The sequence below is a fragment of the Pleurodeles waltl genome, chromosome 1_1 (assembly GCF_031143425.1).
Source record: "Pleurodeles waltl isolate 20211129_DDA chromosome 1_1, aPleWal1.hap1.20221129, whole genome shotgun sequence".
Classification (NCBI taxonomy): domain Eukaryota; kingdom Metazoa; phylum Chordata; class Amphibia; order Caudata; family Salamandridae; genus Pleurodeles; species Pleurodeles waltl.
Window position 1 is genome coordinate 210390730 of NC_090436.1, and position 27037 is coordinate 210417766.

At 44.7% G+C, this 27037-nt stretch overlaps 1 protein-coding gene across 2 annotated transcripts in view; it reads left to right on the forward strand.

The window, feature by feature from the left end:
* SPEF2 (sperm flagellar 2) overlaps positions 1-27037 on the forward strand; it is a 736330-nt gene that overhangs the window by 302794 nt on the left and 406499 nt on the right. The window contains exons 19-21 of one of the 2 annotated variants that reach the window (XM_069220893.1): positions 3698-3837; positions 11196-11323; positions 11442-11580. In XM_069220893.1, coding sequence (XP_069076994.1) covers positions 3698-3837; positions 11196-11323; positions 11442-11580 — 407 coding nt within the window. The remainder of the gene's footprint in view (positions 1-3697; positions 3838-11195; positions 11324-11441; positions 11581-27037) is intronic. The other variant, XM_069220901.1, reaches the window with a different exon arrangement.

Sequence of the window (27037 nt, forward strand, 5' to 3'; positions counted from 1 at the left end):
GGTATGGGCCCGCTGGGTGGGTGCTGTGGTGGTGTTTCCAGATGGGGGAGGCTCTGTGGTGGTGTGTTACTGTGCCTGGTTAACCAACTGTCCAGAGGTCCCTGATGGGCTAGGTTGGTCATCCAGGCGACCAGAGTTGCTGTCATCACTGTGGGCCTCTTCAGTTGGGGGACTGGATAGTGCTGGCACCTCTTCTGCGGTAACATTGGCTGTGTTACCTGTGGTGGTGTTTCCTAAGGGGGGAGGCTCTGTGGTGGTATCGGACTGTGGCTGGGTAACCAATTATCCAGAGGTCCCTGATGAGCCAGGTTGGTCATCCAGATCCAGGCGATCAGAGCTGCTGTCATCACGGTGGACCTCTTCTGGGGAGGGACTGGTTGTTGCTGGTACGTCCTCTCCGGTGACGTTGGGTGTGGGACCTGTGGGGATGTAAATGCAGTGTTAATGTTTCTGCGTGTGACATCTGGTGCATGGGTGTGTTGCCCTGTATGGTTGTGAGTGCCCTGTCAGCTTTGCCTTGTGTGAGTAGTTATTTTGTGGGCTAGGTGACTCTCTCTAGTGTGCATGCTGTGGTGATGGGTGGCCATGCAGAGCTGTGAGTGATGTCCATGCATTGGTGGTGCATGCAGTGCTAGGTACTGGGATGGGTGGGTTGTGATGGTGGGGTGTATGTGAGGTAGTGGGGTGATGGGGGTGAGGGTGGGGGGGTTATGTAATGGCATGCAGGTGGGGGGGGGGGGGGGGGGGGGGGGTGAAAGTACTAAAAGGTTGACTTACCAGAGTCCAAGTCCTCCTGCTACTCCTGCCAGGCCCTCAGGATGCAGTATTGCCAAGACTTGCTCCTCCCATGTTGTTAGTTGGGGGGGGGGTAGGGGTCCTCTGTACAGCTATCTGGTGTCTTGCAACCACAGAACACACCTTCCTCCGTAGGTCGTTCCACCTCTTCCTGATGTCATCCATTGGTCTGGAGTGCTGCCCCACGGCGTTGACCCTGTCCACTATTCTCCGCCATAGCTCTATCTTCCTTGCAATGGATGTCTGCTGCACCTGTGATCCGAATAGCTGTGGCTCTACCCGGATGATTTCCTCCACCATGACCCTTAGCTTTTCCTCTAAGAACCTGGGGAGTCTTTGTGGTGCCATGGGTGTAGTATGAGTGGTGTGTGTGTGGGATGATGTGTTAGGGTGTGTGCTGCGAGGTGCATGGATGGTGTATGGGTTGTGGGCAATGTGTGTGTGTGTTTTATAGTGGTGTGTGTATGCGTGTCAGGTGTGTGTAGTTTGAATTGTCCAATGTGGTGGTGTTTTGTTTGAGTGTGTGTATTTTGAGCGCAGCGGTATTACCGCCAATGGTTTACCGCGGTTGAATATCCGCCGCAGTGATTCGTGGGTCATAATGCTGTGGGCATAGTTCTGTTGGCGTAACGGTGTGGGTTTTGGTACTGCCATTATAGCACTGACCTTTGGGCTGGCGAACTTGTGTTTGTGTCTGTATAGTGACAGATTGCTATGTGTGTGTCATAATATGGGTAGCGGTATACCGCCGCGGTCATGGTATGTTGCCAGCCGTCGGCATGGCAGTAAGCGGGACTTACCGCCAATGTCATAATGAGGGCCTATATTTCTTTCATAATGCTTTCTTGACTTTTCCAACAAATTGCAAGTAGGTGGATGCCGCAAAATTAAGAAATGTTGACCACCACTTAAATAACTGCAAAAATAATGTTGGAAAATGGCTGTGCTCTGGAACAACATCCCCTTCCTTTGTCCGGGAATCAATTTGAACTTCTGCAACTGCAGACAGTACCGCAGAGTCACTCATACATGTTAACATAAGTTCTCTCAATCCTAGACATAATTATCTTTACCACCTAAACTTGGCAGGGAGACTTCTAGCATTACACATGTCCCTTTCTAAAAGAAAAAAATAGATCATATTTAATATTAAGAATTTTGTTTTAAGTTAAACAATAAAAATACATTATTTTTCATAGTAATCACTTCTATTATGCTCTAATTAGTTTAGAATTAATGTACATTTTCACTATGAGAAATATGTTATAGCGTTTGCTGCTGGTTTGGTTTAGGGGCCTGACCAGTGGGAATAATCGTGTTACTGCGTACAAATATTATATGCTACCAATGTGGTCAGTTATCAATATTTCTATAACTATTTTGAACCTGGTTTCTTGAACTGACTCCCTGCAGCACAGTGCTGCAGTTGCATGGATTGTACTGAGATGATGACATGCAGGTGCCTGAAGGCACACATGCACAGACGCACAGGCATCTTGAAATATTTGCTGTCACTACAATTTCAAAAGCATTTTACGACACTCCAATGTTGATCTCCAAAAAAGTAACACTAGTAATGTTCTTGATTACATACACAAATATCTGATATAGGTTGGAAGACAGTTATGATACAGAAGCAGACATAATTGAGAGAAGGCAAACTCATATGTCAATATTCATTTCAGGTTAACTCTAAAGCTAGCCTGCTTTTTGAAATGTATGATATATTGTAGACTTGGTAATAATGCCTGTTAAAGGGACCAAGGGCAAGATGTACAAAACTATTTTTACAGTCACAAAAACTGAGAATCAGTGTTAGCAACTGCAAACAGGTTTTCCTTTTGTGCCAATCCTATTTCAAGTGTCTGTAAAGTTTTAGCAACTCCGTAAAGGGGATTAACAACTGGATTGCATCCTGGGACCGGTTTCGGAGTATCACCCCTCATCTGCCAGGCTAGCTTGAATCCAGAGGCACAGTGAGCATGGGATCCACGTCTGGACATACCCTTCCCACTTAGGGTGACAAAGCAAAAAGAACAGGTGATAGATGGAACAAATCAAACATTCTCCCCCAGTCACAGATATGGATTTAATCCATCATTTTTTCTGCTCACCATGCCACACAGTTTGGACCCAGCCATATGCAAATCAGTCTTGACCCTGCTCCCCATAGCTTGAATCCAGTGGCACAGTAAGCACAGGTCTTTTTACATATGTAGCCCTGAGTGGGAAGGGCATGCCCATCAGATTCGAGCTAGTGTGGCTGATGAGGACTGCTCACTCCAAAACCAGTCCCAGGATGCTTGTTTCAGGGAGGTCCTGGCCTTGCAGTTTAGGGTGGACTGTTTCCATGGGAGCAGGGACAAGACTGGTTTGCATATAGCTATGTACAAACTGGAATAGCATGGCGAGCAAAAAATATGATGGAATAAATCCAGAACTGTGACTGGGGGTGAATGTTTGATTTGTTCCGCATTCTGTCCATCATCTGTTCTTTTTTCTATTTTCTTTTTAAGCTATTCCCAGTGGGTCACAAATTGTGACCTGTCTCATGAATATTGATGAGGCAGGTCCCTTGCGACCCATTTGGAAATCGCAGACAATGTCTCAGACACTTGTACATCACATTTTGCAAGTTCCTCATTGCGAGTCACAAAAAGTCGCAATTAGGAAGTTGCAAATTCATGCAATAGTACATGTGGCCCTAAATGTTGTTATCCCTTCAAGGACACATCTTGTGGTTACCGTCATTCAAAAAGGCAGTCATGTGGCATGCTAGAAACAAACTTACCTAACATCTAAGAGTGGAGGTAGTTGTGGTGCAATAAATTGCCATATGTTTTGAAATTGCTTTGTATGCAAATAATCATGATAGTGCCTTTTTTGTGCATGCATGTTTAAGATTCTCGAGGAAGATCACCCGGCAAGAAATCAAAACCTTCTACCCCTGACGAGCCACCTCCTCCTTCCGAACCCCCAGGACCTCCACCAATCCAACCGGGATCAAATGAATGGGTATACGTAAATGAACCACTTCCAAAGGTAATTCACTGAAGAACAAGTAGTACTTTATTGTACCTTACCTCTATCTTGTTTTAACCTCCTGTTTGTGTTAAAGCAAGTGTTTTTCCTTGTCTATCAATGCTTCACTGATAAAATTTTCATGATTCTATATGAGAAACATACATTCATTGTACACCATTAAAAAATGGAAAACCAGTCCAAGTATAATTGGTTAGAGCGGTATCTGACACAGTATCTGACACCAGAATACTGTTTCTAATAGGCTTCCCTACCTAGAGAGAAAAGATAATAGAGTTAGGGATATACAATCTTGTTATGCAGTACCCACAGTTCACAATAAAACATGCACCAGTTTCTCTTTTGTACCCCTGTAATGAGATGACATTTTCATTTTTAGCAGCCATAATATTAGGTTAGTAAGTCCGTAGCTAGGTATAAATAGCCATTTCCTTGTACTGCCTGCTAAATTTCTCCAGTGCTTATATATTGGGCTTGAGGATCAGTATGTCTTCTTATCCTGTCTTTCCCAGTTCAGTTGACAACTTTAAACACAAATCTAGCAAGTGATATGAATTACAAATTCCAGCCCTCCTTTACAGAGAAAGAGTAAGTTTGATTGCCCCATAAAAGTGGATCTTAAAATGGTCAGCACTAGACACAACCCTGACACAATCCCATGGGAAGCTTAAAGGGGGCCATTAAATGTCCATCTAGGTAAAAATAAACCCTTTGCTATGTGTTCCAAATAGAGTTGTGCCATAACTCCAAGTGGTAGTTTTAGCAACTATAATGTTGATTAAAGTTTGTCTGAGCCTTGTTGAATGATTGCCTAGCGTGACCTGTTGCCCGCAGCTGGCACTTTGCAGTGCTGAAATTTAATTAAAACTTTTAAAATTCCTGTCACAGGTTCCCCTTATTAGATTTTAGCCATTTTGGTATCATTTTGTTCATTAAAATATTAGTGATTGTTAAACATTTTGGAGTGGGATTTTATTATGTAGCCTGTCTGCTCTGTGCAATAGCTACCGGGGTTCGGCTCAGATTTAAATTACTGAAACCTTTACTGGACCTAACACAAATGGTGCATTTATTACTTGTGGTAGACTAAGATCTACCCCAACTAATTATTCGCTTTCTCTCATTATGCAAGCGTATGTTTGTTTGGTATCTAGAGCCTTGTCTTCACGGCCTGTTGTTTGCGTGTTAAGAAATAAATACAACTTCCTAAGTTATATGGCACATTGAAAGCCTGCTTGACACAGAGAACAAATGACTGGAATACGTGTGCTTTTTGGTATGTAAAAGTGTTTTCTGTTTTGAGAACAAATTGCACATTTGTACTACTAATAACTCACATGGGTTGTGTGATGTGTTAGGAACACTTAGGGAAATAGATCTTTCTGATAGTCTTCTACCCCAAGATTCCTCACCTTCTAAATATTTCCCTAGTGTTAGACTTGATCTGGAAACTTTTGAGCAGTACCTCTGCATGCTGGTAGGTGGTGCTGTGCGGCCCAACACTTATTCGATTCTGCTGCTGAAATTATCTGCGGGACCTATATAGCCTATCCGATGCCATGGCAAATTAAAGTGTTCCATGAAGCCATGCTCTGACTTGTCAGATCCTTACAGATTCCCTCTGGTGCATCTTCAGGCCCCAAGGAGCCGAGAGGCCCTCCACCTTGGAGTGCAACTCACTGCTTCACCCTCAGCATCAGTGGAACTCTCTGAATCTACCACTGGCCCGCCTATGCTCCTGTTTTGACTCCCCCTCCAGTGTTAAACTCCTCGCTGCTACCAGGAGCCTCAACGCCGATGCAAACTTCATCTCCACGTGAGGACTAGCTGCCCATTGTACTTTCTTGACTCCAAACTGCTATGACCACGACTGAGGCCACGCGTGACTTCCATTAATGCACCACCTCCTCAATTTGACTTGCCACCTCCACAAGGAAGGACACATACAGTGCATTTCTTATTTGGCGTGGATTCTGACAATGATTTCTATATGGGTGATGAAGGTGGGAAATTTTATCATAAGGAACATTGGTATGATGGCCTTCAAGAAGCCAATGGCCTAGTTACTTACCTTGAGTCGGGATCCACCTCACTCCCTAGTCCTGCTACTGAGGACAGCGCTTATTACACCAGGGTCATGTGTTGGGCAGCTTAAATTCTTGACCTCAAGCGTCCTACCTAAGAGGCCAAAACCAGTGCCTTACAGGAAATGCTTTAGCCAAGGCAAACATCTACTGAGCCTCTCTTGCCCTGCAATGAGGCATTTACAGATACCCTTTCGGGCCTTCAGCCAAACCTTGCTCTGGCCCCTGGTCAGTCGCCAAATTGTGAGACGCACCACCCCTTCCCAGAAGACCTAACATTTTTGTTTCAGCACCACTCCCCTGAAAGCTTGGGGGTGCTGGTGTCTACAAGTCAGATTAACCCAAATTTCTTTCTGACTACTCCTCCTGATAAGAAGTCTAAACGAGTACAGACCTTTGGGTAGAGGGTATTTTTTTTTCGACCAGCTTGGTCCTCAGATAAGTAAATGCCAGCTGCCTCATGGGATGCTATTTCCACGCTCCTTGGGATTTGGTGGCTCAAGTCCTATCAGGTGTCCCAGGAGACCTCCAACCTGTCCTCGCCCAAGCCATACAGGATGGTCAAGATTTGGCTGTTTTTACATTTCGTTGTGGCTTGGGCATGACAAATTCCAATAGGCGGGCCTTTTGCAAAAGCTTGCCATTCACTTTCACACCTGGCTGCGGTCAGCCAGATTTTTTAGGCAATGTCCAATCACCTCTTATGAACATGCCTTTTGAAGGGACTCACCTGTTTGGAGACAACAAAGATTCTGCTCTAGAGCTGTACAAGAAGAGCAGGACCACAGCATGCTTTCTGGGCTTGTTTGCCCTGCCAATTCATCCCTACCGTTCTTTTAGAAGCCTCTACGGAGATAGCCCATACCCTCAGCCAATTCAGCCCAAGCAAGGTTCCCAGCTGTTTCTGAGCTGAGACTGTGGTGCCCACTGCCCCTGTGGTTAGGGTCAGCATGCCTCTCCTACTCCTCCTCCCTGCAGCTGCACCTGCCAAAACCCTTTAGCATGCTCTTAGTGGAGCATAGCTATCTAGTTTCAGGCAAGATCCAAGGACCTTGCTTGGTTGGTAGACCATCACATCGAACATATGGTCCTCTAGATAGTATGGAAGGAATACACCATGCCTTTTATTCATTTTATTGCCCCTCAACCTCACTGTTCATCATCCACAGAGTCACTGCTGGAGGACCATCTGTCCATCTTAAAGCAGGAAGTGCAAGCCCCAAGGGGCAATCGAAAAGGTGCCTGTGCAAGAACTAGGTTGTGATTGTTATTCCTGCTACCTTTTTGGTGCAGAAGAAAGATGGTGGACTTTATCGTATTTTAGACCTGCGCCCTCTCAATGCCTTTTTCAGAAGGAAATATTAAACATGCTCACACTGTCCCTGGTCTTGGCTGCCCTCAACCCTGGAGACTGGATGGTGGTTTTAGACTTGCAGGATGCCGATTTAGATATACTCATCCAGCAGGCCCATCGGCGTACACTGTAGTTTAAGCCAGGACAAAGCATTTTTAATTTGCTCTTCTTCCCTTTGGTCTTACCAGTGCCCCTTGAATGTTCACAAAAGTAATTCGTGAGGTAGCAACACATCTTCAGAGGTCTAAGGTGCCAATCTTCCACTTCTTTGACAACTGGCTGTTGAAGGCTGGTTTGCCTCATGAACTTTAGGGTTCACTATCAATGTGCCAAAGTCACACCTGACTCGTTCTCACATGCTCTCTTTCATCAGAATTATTCTGGACACAGTTCTGTTTCATGCCTTTCTCCAAGAAAGGATAGTCCAGGACATGCAGGCTATCATCCTGATCTTTCAGCCTCTGTTATAGATTTCATTACGTTTGACTCTGAGGCTACTGGGACGGATGGCCTCTTGCATCATGGTGTTCAAGCACACCAGGTGGCATATGCAGGCTCTGCAGTGGGAGCTAAAGTCTCAGTGTGCCCAAAATCAAAAGGACCTCTCTGACCACCTCCATATTTCTGAGGAGATTGTGAATGATCTGCAGTGATAGCTTCAGGACCATGATTGGGTCAGTAACAGAACCCTCTCCCTACCCCACCCCGAGTTGACAGTGGTGATCGACATATCCCATCATGGTTGCAGCAGCCATCTAGTATAGGTAGAGATCTGAGGTCTCTGGTGAGGCCTGCACCATATCAACCTAATGGAGCGGAGCACCATTCGCTTGCTGTTGAAAGCCTTCCTTCTGCCCATCAACGGGAGGCAGGTAATGGTGCTTACAGACAACACGACTGCCATGTTGCATTGCAACATGCAGTGTGGTGTGAATCCCGGACCCTGTGCCAGGAGGCTCTACGCCTCTGGAAATTACTGGACCATCAAGGCATCTTCCTAGTGGTGAACTTTCTGACAGGATCTTTGAGTGCTAGGGTGAACATCTCATATGTCAATGCCTAGTTATACTCGGAGGTGGTGCAAGGTCTCTTCTGCGAATGGGAGGAACCTTGGCTTGATCTATCTGCTACCGCTGAAAAAACGCATGTCAGCAGTTCTGCAAGCTGAAGTTTCCAAGGCTCTTTCACTAGGAGTGGAACTCAGGACTTGGGTATGAAAAAGATCAGGAACAACTGCATCCAAGTAATGCTAGTGGCCCCGTATTTGGAACAGAGTGATATGATATCCAGAACACCTGGGCTTGAGCATCTGACCTCTGATCGGGCTGACCTCATTGCAGGACCTGCTGTTGCAACAACAGGGCAGAGTTTTACAATCTGGGCCTTCACAAACTCCACCTCATGCATGAAAATGGAGCATAACCAGCTGGACACCTTCAACCTTTCTCTGAAGGTGATTAATGTCAGCTTGGCAGCCAAACATCCCTTGACAAAAACTGTAAACACCTGTTATTGAAACAAATCTGCAGTTTGGTGGGACCCACAACAGAATGATCCCCTCCTGGCCAAGTTATCTGATGTTCTGTTGTTTGTTTTCTCTGCTGCCTGACAAGGCCTTACATTAGGACTATTTAAGGTGTTCCTTGCTGCTCTTTCAATCTTTCTGCAGTTGCCGGGACAGCCCTCATTGGTTAAGTCACTGGGTGTGAAAGAGTCTCCAACATTTGTTTCCACTATACTCCTTTCATCATGCCTCAGTGGGACTTAACTTGGTCCTCACCTATTTAATGTGCACTCCCTTTGAGCTGCTTCACAGATGTTCTTTACAGTTCCTTGCTCTTAAGACAGTGTTCATCTTCGCCATCACCTCAGCACAGCGAAAGAGTAAGCTTAAGGCTCTCTGTGTTAACCTACTGCACACCAACTTCTTCATATGCAGGTATCCTTTTACTAAAGATTGTGACACCTCTCCACTTTGGTCAAACCTTTACCCTGCCCTCGTTCTATATTCCACCTAACCCCTGTAAGGAGGAACAGAGGCTCCATGTCTTGAACCCCAAACGAGCCCTAAAACAATCATACAGGTGGGCAATCAGCTCTTGGTGGAGTTCACTGGGCTGAAAAAAGTTAAGCTTGTACAGAGGTGGAACGTCTCCCGTTGAATCGTACTGTGGATCAAGAGCTGCTATGCACAGGTGAAACAGCTGACTCTGGAAGGTCTGCAAGCCCATTCCACCAGGGTCAAAGCTGCTACCACTGTGTTGGCTCACAGAGCCCCGTACTATATTTCTGCTAAGTGGCCACTTGGGCGTCACTCCATATGTTCATGAACACTGCTGTATGGACAGCCAGGTACACCGAGAAGTGCATTTTGCCTGCTTGGTCCTACAGTACGTCTTGGTATGAGTCAATTCACAGACCTGCCTCCTAATAGTTACTGTTCTGGTATCTATTCAAATGTGAGGAATCTGCAGTTAGAAGTCTCTATCAGAAGAACAAGTCACTTACCTCTGGTAATGCTCTTTTTGATAGATACTCTAACCACAGATTCCCCACCGACCCTTCCATTCTCCCTGTTCTGTGAATTGGGCTCTACCTGTTCATAAGATCTCAATTCTAGAAATCTACACACTGGTCAGAGCCTATTTACTTTTCGGGCTCTGTGTCTGGGGAGGTGGACAACCTCTAAAGCAACTGATGTGGGGGCACAGGAGTTGCACCTATATAGGTCCTGGATGTATTTCCAAAGTGGAATGGCTGCACTGCTCCACCTACCAGTGCCCAGAAGTACTGCTTAAAAGTTTCCTGATCCAATCTAACTCATGCTGAATATTCAAAATGAGTGGAACCTGCGGTTAGATAGAGCCTCTACCAGAAAGACTGTTACTAAAGGTAGGTTACTTGTTCTTTGTGCATTTCTCAATGTACTCCTTGAGATTTATTTAAGACCCATGGAATTCAGAAATCTACTCCAAATGTAAGCTGAGTCCTAAAATAAGTAGATTTCCACCTAATGAGCAAATTATAAATGTCAGGGATCAGCAAATGGAATAGATTTGTTATAAAATAGGAAAACATTTTGATGTATTAGAAAACTGGAAAATATACTCTTTAAGACTTAGGCCCTCATTATGATCTCCTGCGCTGGTGGTCGACAGAAGACCACCAGAACGAAGAACCCCCGGCTGGCCACATAATGAACTTCCAGCTGGGCCGGCGGGTGGAAACAGTGTGTCCGCCCGCCAGCCCAGCTGGAAACAGGGCCTGAACATTGACGCTGGCCCCAAATGGAGCAGGCGCCAATGTGGCAGTGCGGCGGGTGCAGCAGCACCTGTCGTGCATTTCACTGCCCGTAATTCGGGCAGTGAAATGCGCAACGGGGCTGTGCATGGGGGCCCCTGCACTGCCCATGCCAATGCATGGGCAGTGCACGGGCCCAGAGGGGGGGCCCGAGTCACTCATTCTGCCAGCCTTTCCCTGACACTGTAAACCGCCAGGGAAAGGCTGGTGGAATCCCTGGCCTGGTGGCGGCAGCATTTCAACCGTAGCGGTTCATCCACATTCAGAATATGGTGGTCTGGACTGCTTTGCCGTTGGCGGCAGTGACCGCCGGCGTGGCGGTCCAGACCATCATGTTCTTTATGAGGGCTTTAATGACTCATATGCAACCTTTTAATGGGAAAATAGTATTTAAATATGCACAGAAACTTTTTTATCAATGGAACATGCAAAATACAAGTAGCTTTCTTAGTTGATGTTTGATGACTGCACTTTTTCGGCTAGTGATTCTGGGGGCCTTGCAGTGAAATGTATTAAATTGAAAATGAAGCTATGCTTCTTTTTCCAATGTATGCAGTGAAAGACCAACAAAGAAAAGTGTTTGGTATGAAATGTAATAATTGCTTAACTTAATTGCCTAGGAAATACCGGAGTACCTAGCACCATACTGGGAATCCGTGGAAGACACATATGCAAAGACTATAAAAGTTGTACTAAGGAACTTAAGATCAGAACGAGACAACGTAGTTTTATATCTACACGATATTAGGTAGGTTCATTTTAATGTAACATAATTTATGAAAATCTAATTCATTAAATAGTCTCTATTTTGACACTCATGTGACTGATCTTCAATGCTAAATCTGTTGCATTTTAACTCACCTCAGAGTGAATTTCAAGGAGTACCTTAGGCGTCCAGATCACAAACAGGAGTTTGTATCGCAGTGGCAAGCAGATTACAACTCTATTGCCGCAGACCTCTGGGAACAGGAAGGAACACAGGCAGAACTACACCAAAGAATCGATGTATGTAAAATGAACCCTGAACTCAGTGTAATTAAATGAATTACCTACCGAGCCAGTTTAAAACGTAGGCACGAATTTGCATGAAAATTGACATAATATGCAATGGCATGTATTAAGCATATCTTAAATATTTGATCTCAAACCAAATTGTTCTAATGTTTAGAAGCAATTTAGCGAAGCACTAGCTGAATTTAAATATTCTTTAGTAGGTTGTACTGCCTGGTGTTTCCTTTTGTTATTACATGCTCCCAAACATTTGATCGTCACAGCGGCACAACCACCATTAAAAAGATTGCTCCGCAAGTTAAACTCTTGACTGTGTGGTCATCTGCGCACCACAACTTCACATCGTGGCAGGCCTTCCATATTTCAGAGGTCGGTGAATAGAGTGAACTTTTTACTAAGGACGGAAGTGTGATATGAAAACAATTTATCATTATCCGTTTGAAGCAGTAGCCTGTAGAAGAGGTGAAGATGAGGTAAGATTATCTTACAATACGAACCAAAACGTCCACTGGTGGCGGGGACCAAAATAAAGAGGCCAGAAAGCCTCCCCTGTTCCCCTCCCCCCAGAGATCCTATCTATAAAAGCAAAAATAATGGCTCTAGCCAACCTGCAGTAAATGCAGCAGCTAATCTCCAAATGGGATCAGAGGTGTGGCCTGACCATGTCAGTTATCCCACAGAGGCAACATTAGTCAGGGAGGGAGCAGTAGAATTATCCTATGCTGCCTGGCCAAGCAATGTGCACAAATACAGGCAGCACCTTTTGATTAATGGGAAGAAAGTTGAAGTCCTGAGGGACACAGGAGCTACCATAGTATAGGCACTCGGTCCACTCACATCAGTTCCTAGTAGGGAAGTCTTATCCTCTCATTAATGCTGACAATGAGACAAAGCTCCATCCCGGTATATTAACTGCTTGGAAATGACCTGGAGCATTCCCCTTGGGCTGAAGTAGAACTGAAGACCCATGCAGCCACGATTGGATCCCAGAACGGGCCTGTGTCAAGACCAGGGCTCAGAATAAACTTCAGAGTGAATAGGAGAGTTGGATCTTGAAATAGTGGACCAGTATCCCAAGATAAAGGGCAGGAAGACTGGGGAACCAGCTTCAAATCAGATCACGAGTCAGAACCCCTCTTTCCAGGATGAGGACTTGCCCCCAGAGGGAACTAAGCCTGCAGAGCTTGGGCCTTACCACCCAGAGCTTTTGGGCCCAATGGTGGCCGTCTAGGTAGGACCTGTGCCAGGGGCAGAGACCCTGTCCCACTCTTGAAGGCCTGAAGCAGCATGCTGCACAGAAAGAAAAGGGTAGTGTCAGTGATACCCACAGGGCTTATTGGGAGGATGGGCTTTTATACAGTGAGGCCAGAGAATGCAGGCCTGGTGCAACCAGGAGGCTGGTATTACCTCAACAGTTCAGAGAGTTCCTCATCACCCTAGCCCATGACATTCCCCTATCTGGGTATTTGGGCCAAAATAAAACCTGGAGTAGGTTAGTCAACCACTTTTACTGGCCAGGAATGTCCAAAAAAGTGAAGGACCTTTTCCATTCCTGCACTACCTGCTAAGCCAATGGCAGGCAGGTGGACACTTAAAGACTCCCTTAATGCCACTGCCTGTGATTGTGGTTCCCTTTGAAAGGGTAGGGGTCTACAGTGTTGTCCCCCTTGACCCTCAAACAGCATTAGGACACAGATATATCATAGTGGTAGTGTATCATGAGGCTATACCCCTTAGGACCATTACTGCTGCTGCAGTTGAAAAAGCCCTCCTTGGTATTTTTACCGGAGTAGGGTTCCCTAAGGAGCTAGAATCAGACAGATGTTCTAACTTCATGTCTGCATACTTAAAAAATACACATGTGGAAGAAAGGTGGTGTTGGTTGGAAGGTTTAACCAAACCCTACAAGGCATGATTGGAGGACTCCCTGAAAAACTCAAAAGGAGATGGGATGTCTTACCTCTATGTCTGCTTTCTGCCTACTGGGAAGTTCCACAAAAGGGAGTAGGATGCTCTCCATTTGAACTATTGTTTGGGCATCATGTTAGGAGACAATTAAGTCTTATAAAGGAAGGCTGGGCGAGACCTCTCAAAGAGCCAAAACAAGACATAGTGGACTGTGTACTTGGCCTTGGTTCAAGGATGGCAAAGAACATGGAAACCTCCAGCCAGAAACGTCATGCCAGCCAGGAGCTGCAGAAGCTCTGGTATGACCACAAAGCTGCTATGGCAGAGTTCCAACTAGGGCAGAACGTTTGGGTGTTGGAGCCTGTTGCTTCAAGGGCTATCCAGTATAAATGGTCTTAAAAGGAAAGGGGAGGTCACCTACTTGGTAGACTTAGACAGTTGCAAAATTCCCAAAAGAATTCTACATGTCAACCTCCTAAAACCCTATTATGACAGAGCTGATGTGACCATGTTCAGCGCCTTGAGACCCTCATGGGTGAGTAGCCGTGCTTTACAAATATTGATTGATTGATTGATGCTCATGGTTACAGATGAGGGACAGGAAGAAGAGAGTGTCTCTCCCTGATCTCCTCTCTAGCAAACCACAAGATGGTGTTGTGGATGGAGTGGTCTTATCAGACACCCTCTCAGAACAACAGCAGGCTGCCTGCAAGCAAGTCCTCAACCAGTATGCTGGGTTATTCTGCCTGACCCCTGTCAAAAACAACATTTACAGACACTTGCACCATGTCAGGCAGAGCATACAAGCAGAAGTCAAACATTTGTTGGATTTGGGTGTGGTTGAACCCTCAGAGAGTCCTTGGGCTATCCCAGTAGGTTTAGTCCCCAAACCTCACTCTGAAGGAGAGAAAAAGGAAATTAGGTTTTGTTTGGATTACAGGGGCCTCAATTCAACTCACACCCAATCACGAGCTGACTAGGGGCAGCCAAGTATCTGAGTACTTTTGATTTAAAATCAGGGTACTGGCAGGTTGGCCAGACCACAGTAGCAAAAGAGAGGTCAGCAATCTCCACTCCTACTGGGCATTATCAGTTCACTGTCATGCCCTTTGGATTAAAGAATGCACCTGCACCTGCCACCTCTTTGGTGAACCAAGTCCTGGCTTGGCTGGAATCTTTTAGTGCAGCCTCCCTAGATTACATGACTGTCTACAGCCCCACCTGGCAGGATCACCTGATCCACCTAGAGAAGGCTTTTGAGGCTCTGCAGAATGCAGACCTCCCTATCAAGGCCATCAAGTGCCAGATAGTGCAGGGTAAAGTTGTTTACTTGGGTAACTGGTTAGTGGAGGCCAAGTTCAACCCCTCCAACCTAAGTTTCTGACCATTCTGGCTTGGGAAGCTCCCACAACCCAGACTCAGGTCAGGGCATTCCTTAGCTGGACTGGGTATTACATGTGATTTGTGAAGGATTATGGCACCATAGTTGCCCCCCTCACAGAGTTAACCTCCAAGCAAGTGCCCAAAAAGGTTAAATGGACAGTGAGTTGTCAGAAGGCCTTTGACTCTCTGAAGAATGCTATGTGCTCTGCTCCGGTTCTACAAGCTCCAGACTACTCAAAACAGTTTATTGTCCAAACAGATGCCTCAGAACTGGGGGTAGGAGCGGTCCTAGCCCAGAAAAATGATGATGGACATCACCAGCCTGTTGCTTGTATAAGCAGAAGACTACTTCCTAGGGAACAAAAATGGAGTGCCATAGAGAGGAAAGCCTTTGCTGTGGTTTGGGCCCTGAAGAAGCTGAAGCCATATCTGTTTGACTCTCACTTAATAGTTCAGACTGACCACAGACCTCTCAGATGGCTACAACAGATGAAAGGTGAAAATCCCAAACTGGTTAGGTGGTCCATTTCCCTACAGGGAATGGACTTTCAAGCAAAACACAGACCTGGGACTGCCCATGCCAATGCAGATCGCCTTTCCAGGTTTTTCCACTTAGATGATGAAGACTCACTAGGGAAAAGGTAGTCTCATCCTCTTTCGTTGGGGGTGGGGGGCGACAGTAGTGTGAGGCCTCTTTTTCATGGTTAGCCCCCCATTTTTGTGCCTGGTATTTGATGTGGTCTCAAAGTTGTTAGTGCCCAGGGCCCCCATTAACCAGTTTTCCTGGACCAAACCTCTTTCCCTAAAACTGTTGCTTTGGCACAAATGGCAACACCTTTAGCTGCTACTATAAGTCCCTAGTAAACAGTACTTAGGTACCCAGGGCATAGGGCACTAGGGGTAGGCCCTAAGGGCAGCAGCACAGATTGTGCCACCCTCTAAGGCCATGCATCCAGGTGCACCATGCACTGGCATTGCAGGCTGAGTGTCCTGGTGCAATCCTAAAATGCAAACTCAACATGACACACAACCTGTGTACCCTGTCCACTATACACTGCATGAGGTATAGGTACGTCACCCCTCTGGCAGGCCTTCCAGTCATAAGGCAGGGTGCACTAAACTGTATGTGTGGACATAAATGCACGAGCAATATGTCCCTACTGTGTCCTTGCCAAACCTAGGACATAGTAAGTGAACAGAGCAGCCATTTTTCAATCATGTGCTGGACACTGGTCAGTAAGTGTTTCACAGCTGCTTGGTGGCAAATCTGGACCCTGGGTTGTTTGGTATCAAACGGCTCAGAATGATAAATCCAAACTGGTACCGGTATTAGATTTATTGGAAATGGTACCCAGGGGCCACTTTAGAGGTGACCCCTGCATGGCTAACTAACCCTGGCATGGTTGCTGACTGGTCACAACCAGCCTGCCACCATCAGACAACATTCTGGAACCCTGAGGGGAGAGATCCTGTTCTCTGGGTCCCAGAACAAAGCCCTTCCTAGGCAGAGAAGACCTATCACACCTTCCTCCAAGAATGTATACTGCCCTGCTAGCGAGCTTCAAAGGACTTACCGCCCTTGGAACTCAACCCCCAAGCCTGCTGCTAGCAGCAGATGGCTGCCCTGTTCCAAACCCCCACTTTTGGCAGGAGCAATGGCAGGAAAACACAAACAAGGCAGGAGGCGTGAACAGCCCCAACTTGCAACACCCTAAGGTGTTGTATGCAAGGTGACCTCTCCATTTCATTTTCCTCCATTTTGCATGGAAGGAAAATAGCCACATAGGCATAGGGAAGTGTCCTCTGCATACAGAAAGAGGTCAGATGATTAATTGGTACCTACCAGTAGCTCCCCTAAATGCCCACTAAATACAGTATTTAGTGGGCATCTCCAGACCAGAGACTCATACCCCAAGGACAAAAGAAGACCAACAGCAAAAAAGACCCAAGGCTCATCAACTGAAGTCCTTCTGCAACAAGAAGAAGGCGCCAAACCCTGCCTGCTGCACCTAGGACTCGAAAATCACCGCTGAGGGCTTAGTCGGACATCAAACGGACTCCACAAACCCCAAAAGGACCTTCAGACTTCTGAAAATCACTGAAGATTTCCCTTCAGAGTGAAGGATCATTTTCCCGCAACAAAGACCAGAAGACCAGTGAAGTACACTTCATTGACCGGCTGCTAACCAGGGAACCAGATGCTGCAGCTGGACCAAACTCCACCCGACCCAGTTTGAGAACAAACCCCGCAAGTGTACTAAGTTTGGTGGCACTGCACCCTCCAGTGGCTGAACCATGCCATTGCCCCAGGTGCTGGTCACCTAACGCCGGATGACCGAAAGGACAGTCTACCCCGGACTGGAAAAGGGACCAGGAGGAAGCCCCACTTGAGGGGCTTCAGAAAACACCAGGACCTTTCGCCAGAGTGCCCCCGCTGACCTGCAAGAGACCCTCAACGCAACCTATCTCCTGCTTCCAAGGACACTTTTGTGCACTGGTCCTGGCTCACCGATTTGCTCTGCACCCGGCCGCCCTGTGCCCTGCACCAATGATCCAGCTGTACCCTAAGCGTTCCCCACACTTTGCGACCTTGACACTCCGGACTCACCATGAAGTGCACCCGTGCAACGCTTTTCCAGTGGCCTTGCACTAGCTCAAACAACTTTCTGCAGCTGCTCCTGCCGAAACCAGGAGCTGCCAAAACTTCTTCAGCTCGCCCACATGGCCCACCGAGGACCTCGACCTCTCTGCAAAAGGAGACATTGGTAAATGCATTGACTGATTGTATATGCATTTTTAGAGTATTTATCCATTGATTCCTATGGTGTGTAATTACGCACAGAACTGAGATGTTTTTCAAACTTTGAAAATTCATAACTTAAAAAGTACTTACCAGATTCTGATGATCCTCTTCTTCAAAATGTTATTAAACTCTGAAGTATTTTTGTGAATTGGTCTCAAGTTATTTTTTTGTGTGCGTGCCTTGGTTTATTGGTACTGTGAGTGCAAAAATGCTCTGCACTTCTCCAATATTAGCCTAACTGTTTGACAAGTTACCAGACAAATTAAAGAATTAGGTGGTCTAGGTTTTACCTGTGTAAACCATCATGTGGTTGCCTGGACCCTCTACACAGTGTACCTGATTTTTCACACATCCTACAAAAGAGGAGGAAGAAATGCAGTCACCACAACTAAAGAGAAAGGTCATGTGATATAAAAAGAACAGAAATTCTAGCTGTGTCAGCCTTTGGGATGGAGGAAGAGGAGAAGGAATGAGGGAACCATGAGAAAGGGCATGGGAGTGTGAAATTGAAACATTGTTAATTGTTGAGTGTACCTTTCTAAACACCTTTTTGCCCTTCATAGGATACTAAGCTCATTCAAGCATTGAGAATGCACGGCTTAATACCAAAGCAAACTTATAACCAAACGTTTTGAGAGATGTTTTTGTGCCAGGATTTTGTGACTCTTTTACTGTGTTGAGAACTTTCTAGAGCCAGACATCCTTTTATAATGCCCACATGATGGTCAGCTCTGAACACAGAGTTCCCGATGCCTCCGACATGGGGATCAGGGGCATGTGGAGCTAATGGTTGCTGAATGATTTGAGAGAACAATGTCGTGGTTCAACTGTCCAATAAACATTTTTCGTTAGTACAAATGCACGCCTGTGTAGGACCTGTTTACTTATTCTGGGTTTGGTTCCTGAAAAGTTACTGCTACATCTGGCTGCACGTTTTTCAGTGGTTCACCAAATCAGATCACACTTGTGTGTTTAAATCCCCTAAATGACATAAACGTGGAATAGCAGGTGTAAAATAAGGTGCGAAGGACAGGCCAGAATCAAATCACAGTAAATGGAAGCATTCTGGTCCGACTACAAAATGGACCTCTAAATAGCTACATGACTGTTTGTGTCTGCTGTAGGTTTCTCTGATTTGGGTGACATTCATGGCTCATTCCCAGGAGACTTTTTTTAATGTCAAGAAACTTCAAACCACTTCACTATTGTTCTTCATGCCGTTAAAGATCTCACTTAATTATTGCATGAAGTAGACATATCCTATCATTCCATGGAGATTTACAGCACTGCCCAGTGGGCTCTGACCTTAACACATAGCATAGGTGAGTTTAACCAGTGCATGAATATGGAAGGTACTGACTGCATACATGTCATAGCTAGAACTGTTATAAGAGTACAGCGGCCAAAATATTGCGAAGCAGTGTAAAACCCCCTTCTAAGCTTCCTACTAAGGAAATGTCACAGTTTAAACCATTATACTTGCCATGTCCTGGCTGAGGTTCCTAAGATGACAGCACAATATACTCAAGGCTGAGTGTACGCATCTGGGACTGCCTTTGTTCATGAGTAGAACTGAATATGTAACTCCCACTGCACTATAACAATACGTGCACTGCATCAAGATGTCTGATCCCTGCCATGGTAGGGTGATTGTAGCAGGAGTAACAGAACTTTGTTACGTACCATTTCTGTTCTGCTGACGTCTCGCATATGTAAAATTTAGGGCTGGATGTAATTCGGTGTAATAAACTGCACAGCACCTCAAAATGTAATCCTTCGCGTTAAACCTGTAATGCATTTCACCGCAGCTGGATGAATGATTTTTGCACAATGAAAATGGCTGCCGTATCCCAGATGCTTCACGACACAAGATGGTCCTACCCTTGCTGCCAAAGGCCGCGCGTGCCACATCTTATGTTATTTCATCACCTTTTATTTCTGCTCCTGCCATGGGACTTTATAAAATTTAGATCAGAAGAAATATGCCAGATTCTTTGTTTCATTAACACACTGAAAGTCCAGCAACTCACCTCGCCCTAATTATATTCTTGTGGGTAGATCCATACATCAGACATTGTAGAAGATGGAGTTGTAGTTTATAACATGTACTTTTCTGCAACACAAGGAGGACTAGCCACATTCTTTATTTTAATGTAGATTATATTGCGCTGACCCGTCCTCAACACTTTATTTAGGGCACTGACTACATGCACAGATGTATTGCTTACTAACGTAGTGGTGGAATACAAATAACACAAGGAATGGTGGTTACAAAGGCAAAGATCAAATAGATGCTTGAGTGCAAGAGCTACTTGTAATAGCAATAAAAACAACGCAGACCATTAACATAAGATCAAAGTTACTCAGACAAGTCAGAAGTCAGTTAACAACAAGGTTCAAGTCTACGCAGAAGAACCTCTCAAAAACATAAGCCCAAGCTTAGAGTAAAGGTCACTGTAGTAGGAGGCTGGCGTGGCAGCATATAAAACAAGCATTGACAAAGCCAATCGGTATTGCCTTTGGGACCTATTGGCTTTGCCAATTGTTTTTAAACATGCTACGCCATATCCCAGATGCTGTGCAGCAATAAAGAATATAAATAAAATCATTTCACGTGGCAAACTGTGTCATTTCGTAGACACGCGTACCACTCATTTGTGCGCCTACAAAAGGAAGTGGGGCTTTTTTCATTTTTTAGTTACCTGTTAAAGTTTGACGGTAACTAAAAAGAATAAAACATGCAGAATATTTTTTTTTAAAGCAGGTGAGCCTGAACAACACGCGGTGCGGAAAACAAAATGGGCTGGCGTGGGGGCAGAACCTATTCAGGGGGTGCAGGTGGGAGTACGGATTGGGCAGACAGAAGAAACATGTAACACAGGTCGGGGAAAACAGATGACAGAGAGAGAGAGAGAGACAGAGAGCAAAATGGAGTGCTGAGGCAGGAATGTGTGTAAGATAGGAATGTGTAGTAAGAGAAAAAGAAGCACATAGATGACAAAAGAACGGCGGTTAGTACATGAATGTGTACGCAACATGGGGTGGGAATAGAAAAAGTACATTGGTGACAGGTAGCAACATGGAGTACAGGGGCACAGTAGTGCACAGGAGAGACCGCTGGTAAACATATGCCCTGATATGGAGTTCTTAACCAAAACAAACAAGCATTGGCATAGCCAACAGTTCTCGCCTTTGGGACCTTATGAATTTTTAGCCATGCAGCAACTTATCATGGGTGCTACAATATCCCCTGTTACTTCACGTACCACTGGTGACGGCCACACGCACCCAACAATGGGCTTCCATGGTATTTCATGAAAATATGCATGGGACCTTATGAATATTTAGCCATGCAGCAACTTATCATGGGTGCTACAATATCCCCTGTTACTTCACGTACCACTGGTGACGGCCACACACACCCAACAATGGGCTTCCATGGTATTTCATGAAAATATGATAAAGTCTCTTTAAAATACAAAAAAGTGTATTTCTTTAACAAAGCTTTGACACTAATAGTCACATTATAGAACTGCATTGAGAAGTACATATTTAAAGTATTTTTTGTACAACTGGTAGTCAGAAGTTATATATCTGGAAGCCTAAATATGTGGAAATCTCTGATATCCTGGACGGAAAGTCTTTAGCTTGCATAAATGCTTGCATTTGAGGTATCAGTAATATGCATTTGATAAGATGAACATGTAAAAATGACAACATGAGCCCACACCGGTATAAGGCAATCTTTTCATTCGTCATTCTGTTTTACTGCATGTCAGGTATGAAAGTATATTTACAAATACACACTTTTTTCATTTTAAGCTTTTGACTCGTTTGAGCATCACTGGTGCTTAACTAATACACAAAAAGTCAACAGACATGAATGTCGTGTTTGTAGATGGGGTATATTGAATAAAAGCTGGGGAGCTGGCTGGATCACACCGGGCTTCATCATGAACCTTGCATTTGTGGACACGCTGCACTCGTTTTAACTATTTTTGGACATTATGGTGCAAACCAAAAGGACATAGGTAGAATAAAATAGATTTTTCTTAGTTTTTTTTTATATATAAATTTTACCCATAACTGGATTAGCCGAATTGCCTAAGCTCTACATTTGCACAATGACTACATATTTCTTTGTGACCCTTGGATTAAAATTACATCTTGTATCCTATTCTTATGGTACACATATCAAGCAAAGTGTCTTTGTATGGTTTGACTAGAACACAGACCCATTCAACTGCCAGGGCTGTGACATCTCCTCCTGTGATGAAGCAACATCCTTGCATTTTGCCTGCGATATTTAATCTCTCACTGATTTTTTAATCTTGTTCCCTGCTGTCCGGGTTCAAGGTATGGTAACAAAGGTGCTATACAAAAATAATACTTTAGAAGTTTATAAATATATCAGGACACTGTCAAAGTGCAGCTGATTCTGGATCTTTTTAATTAAAAATCAGGCACATGGTCATGTCTTCCTATAGAAGGAATGGGTTATTGGGTGTCATGTACCTCATATTACTTTGCATGCGTCCCACCAATACCTTGGTGAACCTGGGTCTCGTGGTTGTGGCACACCTGCACACCTGCCTTACAGAAGTATGAAGGCTGAATGAAGCACGCCCATATTTATGGGAGCGCCCTACCCTCGTCTCTTCGCACCCCTACATTGGCAAGGAGAAGCATGCAATATTAAAATAGTGACTGAATCTTTAACTAGAGACGGAAGGGGACATTTGTTTGGGCCTTTTAAACTCAACGAATAGGTGCATCCAGACGGGGTTTCAGGAGGAGTGGATGTGCAGTGAAAGTGGCTAGCCAGAGGTGTTCGCCAAAACTATTGGATAGATATTCTTTGCATAGATAGAACTGCTGGTTTGCGGCAAATGAATAATTAGCAGAAGTGTCCAATAACAAACAATTTTGGTGTCATAATTTGTAACTTTGGAAATAAAGGAAAGATCTTTCAGATCAGTCAGCCAGTTCCCAAATGCAATAATTTGGTATCCCCTTCCATTCCTAAAGATATCAGTCCGGTACAGTTTAGAGTGGAAGGTTTCAGAAGAGATTCCATGCTCAAAACCGTCAGCTCACCAGTTACACTAGACCTGAGCGTAGCATTAGGGTTGACAGCTCAACAATTTGCATTTAGCCAAAAAAAACAATGAAATTGTTAAATAATGCACTAACTGAATCCACAAGATGCCGATAACCAGTCAAAACACAGAATCAACTGAAATGTACTTGACTATAGTTCAGCAGATAGCAAAAATCCCAAAACACATTTATAAATGGGCAGCTGTGATTCCACTGTTTCTATCACATGGGAGGCTGTATCACAGCCACTACTGCCTCACACGGGCTCCCTTCAAATCAAAACCCCACCCGCATGGGCACCTTGCGGGTAGGAACTATGAGGGAGCACAGCAGGGATACAGCAGGATTGTATAGTGGTTCCCGAAAGACGCAGTAGAACTTGACAGGAAGTAAACAGGCCAAAGAAAAGCCTAAGTACACCTCAAGAACAGAATCTCGCTAAAATAAGAAAAACAATTGACATTCAACTATATGTTAATTCCAAAGTTAGGCTATCTTAACAACCACTGTAGATGGGAAGCAAAGTATCGTCCATAGTGCCACCGAGCTCATCATTTTTTCATACATTTCAACTCATAGGAGCAGTAGCATTTGTTGTGACATAAGAACAAGATTTACAGCCCTCTCTACAGCCTCAGAGCAAGTCACACACTATTTAAAAAAGGCACAGAAGACAGGAAGCATTGTATCGCACACGCTGCCCCCGAGCTCAGCAGAGCGACTGAAAACATTGATCTCTCGTATTTAGTGCTCTTAGACAATTAAAGTGGTGGTCCCTTTTCCATGTGCTAAAATGTAACAAGTGAAAGGCTGCAGGTACTGGGGTGCTGCTCCATGGGAGTGAACAACAGATGAAAAGAAAGGACAAATAGGAAAGATTACCACTTGGAAGCAAAGAGTTTTAAAGGGCACTAAAAGAAACAAATGAAAAGCAAGTGGCGGACTGTAAGCATGCAAGGTTGGGAAGATACATTGCAAGCACTTCCTAGGCTCAACCTAAAATGTACTGCTTGAAAGCAAGCAAGAGATGCAAGCATATAAACCACCCAATTAAAATAGATGGTTATGCTCAAAGGAATCTACAAACATAAGATTCACAAGCATTCACAAGATTCATAAGCAGGATACGAATAAGAAGGAGGCAAATGCGAGTGACAGGAAAGCCAACCAGTGGGCAGGCTCTAAGCCCCTGTATGTTCTTCTAAAGGCCACAATATGCCCCGCAACAGACCTAAAAATGCCATTGCACTACTTTTGTCCATTGGCAGGTTAACAAAAGACACATTAACTTTTTGTATTTACCTGCATCACTCACTTCCAGCCTAGTTGCTTCTTACCACAGAAAACAAGAGTGAATACTGTTACCAAAGTCCATGGTTCTCATGTTATTAACCTTTGATGGATTGTAGGACGAGTGAACCCCACAAGAGTTTGAGCTTAGGACAAAACAAATACACTAACATATGTTGTTAGGATTAAAAACTACAATTGACTGGATAAGGGCTTGGTATAGTGATGTATTAAGCCATTATACTAGGATTTTAGCTGCTGACTCGATCCACTGAGCAAACTGGAGGTAGCTGTTGACTACCAGTCGAAAGACACATGTTGGGTAGCTAACACCTCCTGAGGAATCACATGAGTAAGTATAACAAATGCCAGCCCGTGAGAGCACAATGCCAGATTCAAATTACTGTCATTGGTTTCATAATTCTAACTTCAAGATGCCAGCAGAACCTAATGCCGCTCCAACTTCTGTTGTAAACAAGCATTGGCAAAGCAAGTAGGTCTGGTGTCGTTTGGCAGCCTTCTGGCAATTCTTGTTTTGTCATGGATTTTTCAAAGTGGGCAAAGTTTATTGAAGTGCTATTGGTGGAACTGAGTTTAGAATTAGTGTGTTCTGAATAATTTTCCGCTTGTAAATCCACATGTATGATATTGCAGCTTTCAGTAACCTAATGGAAAGTGTTTCAAATGGAACCAGTCTGTTATGCTAAGACATACCAACAGTCAGACAGTAAATATAGGACACTTCAAAAGGAATTTACAAAAGCATTGACAGGAGACAGGAGCTGAAAAAACTTGGTATGTTCCTGTGCTCACATCTGGTATATCGTCCTACTTTAACAGCAGACTCTAAACAGAAAGGCAACATCAATGTAATACATTAAAGAAAAACACACACAGAAGGGAACTCACGTGTGTGGATGTGTGCTCCTTGTGAAAAGCAAAATGCAGTCACTCAAAGTGAAGTTATCCAGTGGCTATAATTGGCTGACCCCCTCCCCCATGCTGTGTGCTGTGGTGAGCGGAAACAAAATGTGAATGACACACCAACAGACCAATGGATGAAGAAATAACACTTTGGCAATTTTCATGAAAGCATTGAATAAGTATATTGTACAGGAAACACTGCTGAGTCCCCACTCACTTCCTCTGTCAGCAGCGTAGCAAGGATGCCTTGGATCTTGGTGCAAGCAAGCGGTACGAGGACCTCCTCACGATTCTGGCCCCAGTGCTACTGCACCTGCTGCACCAGTGGCAGCCACGCCCCTGCCCTCTGCACATTCACCTGTGCGAAAAGATTTCTGTGAGCTGCCTGAAGGTAGGTGTCCATCTCACTTGACAAAAGCTTCGGCAAATGGAGCAGGCCGCGCGCCTACCTCTCTGTCACCAAGCATTGTTTACCAACCACCTCAGGCATGTAACTGTGAAACAAAGTGAGTCCGTTTCTTTATTTTTACGGGAATGTTTTATCTTGTTAAAGTTATTTTTAGCTGAACATGAATACTGCCAAAGTATTTTAATGGCATATTTGGTGTCGTATTTTCCTGGAAAAAAAATTTAGTTCCTTCTCTTTTGTTTGCTTTATTGGGAAAAGGAGCAGCGGATGTGAGGGTGATGTGATTGTGTCGAGGTGAGGCAGAAGAGAGGCTTGAAAACACATGTACACTCAAGTGCCTAAGGAAAAAGAAACAAGCAATGGTAAAACCAATAGGTCTCGTCTATGGGATGGCTATTGGCTTTGGCAATCGGGTGCACGTTGACAACAGGAGGACAGGTGGGTGGGAACAGGATGTTAATTTTTTTTTTTTTAAAGCACGATGAAGTGGCCTGTGCTACCCGTGTCATAGCGCTTTTTTCCCTTATGGCTTTTGGAGGGGAAGAGAATAAGCAACAGGGACAACATGGGGTGGGCGATTGGAGGGGAATAAGAAGAATGAACAGGGTGGGAGGGGAAGAAACAAACTAGACGGGGTTGGGAGAAGAAGAAGCAACAGACAGACGTGGTGGGAGGGGAATAAGCAACACTGAAAGTGGTAGGAGGGAAAGAAGCAGCACCGGCAAGGGGGGTAAGAGGGGGAAAAAGCACACAGATGGGGTGGTAAGGGAAGAAGAAAGACATTTTAAAAAGTAGTATCTATCTCAACCACAGTGCCGGAAGTGGGAAAGCCCTAACCTAAATGAAGCAATCAGTAGCTGGTCCGTGCTTCAGCTGAAAGAAGAAGTGAAGCTAGCATGTGCTATCCAATTAGAAGGCAGCAAATGAGAATGACAATGAGGCCCGCTAAATGGTAAGCAATGGACGGATTCCAAACCCCTTGTAGAACATAGTATCTCTTGTAAGTGAGAGCGCATGAGTTAGCGGGTAAAACTTGAAAATGCAGTTCCCTAAAGTGAGCAGTGGTGGTAAAGGGCCTTTACTCCAGGGAAGGGACAAACACAAGATATACAAGGCAAGGGGTTGAATATGAGTCAAGCGAATGAAAGTGACCCATGGGTGGGCGTTAAGCCCAACCTAAGATGTTGGTGAACTGATGGTATGTCTTTTGTCAACAGATACCGTACACATTCTGGTAGTCTGTGTGCCTAATGAGGTTTATAAGTTCTTTCCAGAAGGACATCAGCATGTAGTCGACGAATCTGGTTACTTCCAAATATTTCATATATATAATAAATACAGACAAATGCAAGTTACATTATCTATTTCTAAACAATTATGAGTATGTAGTTGGCTTTCACACTACGAATTGGCCTTTCTTTCCTGTACCTATGCAAGCCTAAAAAGGTTGAGCAGGGCTTTCCCTTTCTGTGCCATACGCCTAGGACCTTACTAAAAGGTTACATGTGCCAAGTAAAATTAATCTATTTGTCACCAAGTTTTAGGGGTTAAGGTACATTCTACGGAGGTTGTTTAGCAGTTTCCCAGTGTCAAAATGCCACGAAAACCAGTCAGAAACGAAGGGGGGATCACAG